General features: G+C 37.8%; 1 protein-coding gene across 1 annotated transcript; it reads right to left on the bottom strand.

Moving 5' to 3' along the window:
- Positions 1–2,890: 2,890 nt before the first annotated feature.
- On the bottom strand, positions 2,891–4,002 carry LOC105496597 (olfactory receptor family 4 subfamily E member 1). The gene has a single exon (XM_011767155.2). It carries the CDS (start codon positions 3,879–3,881, stop codon positions 2,934–2,936), a length of 948 nt encoding a protein of 315 aa, XP_011765457.2. The 5' UTR covers positions 3,882–4,002; the 3' UTR covers positions 2,891–2,933.
- Between the last annotated feature and the right edge of the window lie 702 nt (positions 4,003–4,704).

The following is a 4,704-nucleotide window of genomic DNA, read 5'->3' as shown; positions in this document are numbered from 1 at the left end:
TATGTGTCCTTCCTTATTCTGAAAAAAATTTATAATTGATTGGGGTCTTTGTCACTACTTTCCAGATGGTCTATCAACTTATAGAAATAATACTGGAGTATTCTGGAGAGCTGGAGAGCAGACAACATGGCCATCCACACATTACAGACATACACAATACAGAGTGAGTGACCCACTAACTCTAACTAAAGGCTAATACATGATTACCTTTTAGTAATCAAAAGAACAAAGAATCAGAAGCAGTCTATTAATTAAACTGGGAGGTGTTCATGAAAATATCTAAACATCATTGCTTCAAGTTGACAAACAAGGGTAGAATATGGTCAGCCCCCTACAATTCTCATATAAAACTTGAGTCATAGTAAGAGTTGAAGAATGAAATGAAGTCCAGATATCACTACTATGTACATGTTAAAACTTAGAAAAATGATCTAATTATGCCTCTAGTTTCTGGACTTTTATGTGCTTAGGTATTCACACTCATTATTATCTTTTATGCAGAAATAAATTCCCACTCTCTTATTTGTTTATTTGTATTATGGCACTATTCATTACTTTACTGTGTAGAACATGGTTGTAACCTGAAGAATTCAATTGTTGAATACAAAGTTGCTTAGCAAATTTCTATATTAATAAATAACTATTCCTCTTTCTTGTTAAAGTAAGTAAACTACAGAGCCATGCGTCAATATCTTTTATTTTTGTTCTTTAAGACTATTTATTTAGTAATTACATACATCTTTATCTTGTCTCTGAGTCTGAAAAGTTTTGTTTCTGTAAAACAGAGCCTAAATGTTTTATTTTTACCTCCCCAGAGAGTTGTAAAGATTAGTGTGACTAAAAATGGGTAGTGTCAGAAATTTTGCTTGCTACTATGAAAAAAATAAGCAAACATCACATCATTGTTCCATTATAGTTTTACCAGCTACAATCTTAACGACTACCTTGAAGCATCGTGTTGTTGACTGACAATATGACAGTTTTGCACGTGTTCCTCTGTATGGCTGATTCCTGCACAAGCAGTTCTATTTGAGCTCATTGGAAAGATATTTAGATATTTCTCCTTATTGCCTGTCATTGCCTATAATAAAAGGGCACTTATTTTACATAAATTTTATAATTCTTAAATTCAGCTTAATTATTGCACTAATAAGTTCAAATAAATATCATTTTATACCTTCCAGGGAGTTATCTTTGGGAAAGAAACTACTCTATTAATTATTAGATTTTTCTGTTGAAAGTTAACTTTTGATATCCAGAAAGCCCTACAGAATGCCTTTAAAATCATGCCTCTCTATAACTGAAATGCCTTGTATTAACTGAATATCCTCCCTAACACATTTCCTAGCAAATAAAAATTTTCCTCCTGAAAATCATGATGTAGGCCTTGTGGCTCACAGGTTTATTGACCATACACTCACTGAGCACCTAGGAAATCCCAGCTGCATTTAAGCATGCCTTTCTCAGTGAGGGAGTGAGAATGAATGGATGATTGCCAATGTGTCATGCTCTTTTGTAAACATGAATATGAGATGCCATTATCTGGGATATCCTCTTCATATCCCAGTTCACTCACCACATTCCATTCTGCTACAGTATGTGCCACCACAGTGAGATTTAAGATGTTGGTTTACAGACCATGGTTTATCGAACTTGGTGTTTTCTACCAAGTTGTTTTCTAAGTATTTATTACTAAATACTTAATAGTCATCCAATATTACTCTAAGAACAATATTGGATGCTATTGCTTAGTTGAGTGAATTCTCTACATAATATTAAAATAATTTTATTAAAACATAAATTATTTCATGCCACATCTGTGCTTAAATCATTCTGGTGGCTTCTTATTGTACTGGAAAGATTCTTTTTAACTCTCTGACATCACTCTCTTGCCACTCTCTGCCTTATAGTCTAAGCTGTAATCACACTGATCATTCACTTCCTTGAATAAGCCAAGGTCTTTTCCAGCATAGATCTTTGCACCGGCTGTTTCCCCTACCTAGAATGTCCATCACCTCTCTTTTCTCATGGTTGGCTCCTTTTAATCTTAAATGTAACTTCCTCAGAGAGGCCATCCTTGACCACTTAATTTAAAGCAAGTCTCTTCCATACTCTCTGACAGCACCCTGCTGTTTTATAGCATTTTTCACAGTCTGTAGTTAAAATTTGTTTGTTCATGTTTTTGTTTTCTATTTTCACTAGACCCTAAACTCCATGAAGGAAAGACTATATGTATGTCTTATTTATGGCTATAAACCTAGTATCTGGCACGTAATAAGTGCTCAGTAAATATTTGTCAAATGAATGAATAATAAGATATCCCCATTTCATTGCTCTGATGGCAGATTTTGCCTGGATACTTGAGAGTGCCAGTAACTTCACCTATTCAAAGTCTTCTTTCTCTGTCACCAAAGTCATGTGGAAACTCACTTTGTCTGCTTCACTAGTGTTTGCTAAGCTGTTTATATGAGCATCTGGGTGAATGATGCAGGCAAGGGCTGCCCAGAGATCCCAAGGTTTGTTTAGACCTTGGTTATCCCTCCAACAGAAAAGCAGAAAGAGGCAGTATATGTTGTGATAACAGCTTGAGTTTAAGTTGATACACTTGGGTTCACATGCTGCCTTCATTGTTTTCTAGCTGAGTGAGTTTGGGCGTGTTATTTGCTCTCTTCAAGCTTTAATTTCTTCATGTACAAACAAGCATAATAATATCTACCTTTCAAAGTTGTGAGAATTAAGTAAATGCACAGTGCCTAGAATAATTTCCAGCACAGAGAAGATATTAATAACCATAGTGATTGCTACGACTCTCGGATATTGGACCAAGGATAATTTTATAAGTCTCACAGTTTGATAAATATGGTATGCAACTTATTCTTTGCAAGGCATTTCTTTAATTTGGAGCACCACATATCCTAAGGACGTAGACATTTTCATTTTTCTTCTCTCCTCTCCTTTCTCCCCACTAACTTGTTGAAGGCACTCTTCATTTCTTCATTCCTAAGGGTATAGATAATGGGGTTCAGCAGGGGGGTGACTGCAGTGAAAAACACAGATACCACCTTGTCCTCTGGGAGGCTGGTGGATGGGCGGGAATAGATGAAGATGCAGTGTCCCAGGAACAGTGTAACTACGGTGAGATGGGCTGCACAGGTGGACAGGGCCTTCTGCCTGCCCTTGGAGATCTGCTGCCTCAGACTCACCAGGATGACTGCGTAGGACACCACCAGGACCACAAAACAGACCACGGAGATCAGTCCACTGTTGGAGACTATGAGGATCTCAATGACGTGGGTGTCAGTGCAGGCCAGCTTGATCACCTGAGGTACGTCACTGAAGAAGTTGTCAATCTCATCAGGACCACAGTAGGGCAGCTTGATGGTGAGGGAGGTGAGGGCTATGGAGTGGATGGTCCCTCCTGTCCAGAGGGCCACAGCCAGCAGCACGCATACCTTCCAGTTCATCACTATCATGTACTGCAGGGGTTTACAAATGGCCACATACCGATCATAGGCCATGACAGTGAGGAGGAAGATCTCTGTGCAGGCAAAGAGGTGCAAGAAGAACATCTGGGTCACACAGGCATCAAAAGAGATGAGCTTTTCCTCTGACCAGGTGTCTCTCAGCATCTTGGGGACAGTGACAGTGGAGTGGCAGACATCAATAAAGGACAGGTTGCTGAGGAAGAAATACATGGGGGTATGGAGTCGGTGGTCATAGATAATAGTTATGACAATGAGAATGTTCCCAATAAGTGTCAGGACATAAAAAATGAGGAACATGGAAAACATAGCTATCTGTGCCTTCTGATTTACAGATAAACCTCTAAGCCAGAAATACATCACTAAGGAAGTTTGATTGAGTAGGACAGCCTCTTCCATTCTCTTTGTTAGACAACCTATAAAGAATTAGAAAAAAAATCTAATGTAACACTTAATATCTGCATCAATCATTTGGTCATTGAATTTCTTGTGTGTTTATGCCTTTTCTCTCCATCTAGAATTTGTGGTAAAATATCTTGCATTTCTTTTAAAAATCCCCATTAACATCTTATGTCATGATACACCCATAGTAGGTACTTAACATACACTTTTGGAATAATAAAATAGAAAATTTTCATTCATTAAGAGACATAAAACAATCTTGAAGAGGGAGAGAGAGAGAGGGAAAGATCAAACAAGTTATTTCTCCCTTAATGTAGTAAGATATCAATGCTTAGATTTAGGTTATGGATTTTTACAGGAGAAGAAGTTAAGATTCTCCTTAACTCAAATACATAATTTGTTGAAGGCTACACAAATCTGGCTTCTGAACATAGTTTTTTTTTTTTTTTTTTTTAATAGTCCTGTAGACTGCACTTTTCATCAATCCAAACCACCTGCTCTGCTGTTGGCTTTGCCATGAGGCTCTGAGACTGTAATTTCCACGATATAACTTTCAGAGGGCAGAAGCTTTGTACCAAGCTACTGCACAATTGGCAATGTGACTATGATGTTCTTGAACAATTATTTAGAGAAGGCAGGATAAAACCCTGGAAGCCTTGGAAAATGTGGAAGTTGACCTCTCCTCCACCCCTCAGCTGAGAGCAGACTTATTCTTAAACTGGATGTCAAGATCCAAGCCTATAGCATTACTGTCTTGATCAGATTATTCTAGCTCTTTTCAAAGTCCCATTCTGTTGTCTGACTTACTGGCCCACAAGTA

Source organism: Macaca nemestrina, chromosome 7 (genome assembly GCF_043159975.1).
Source record: "Macaca nemestrina isolate mMacNem1 chromosome 7, mMacNem.hap1, whole genome shotgun sequence".
NCBI lineage: Eukaryota > Metazoa > Chordata > Mammalia > Primates > Cercopithecidae > Macaca > Macaca nemestrina.
This window is presented reverse-complemented; position numbering and strand designations above follow the sequence as displayed.

Bases quoted from the DNA above. Each gene is read 5' to 3' on its own strand.
- LOC105496597 (XM_011767155.2), bottom strand. From the start codon at position 3,881: ATGGAAGAGGCTGTCCTACTCAATCAAACTTCCTTAGTGATGTATTTC.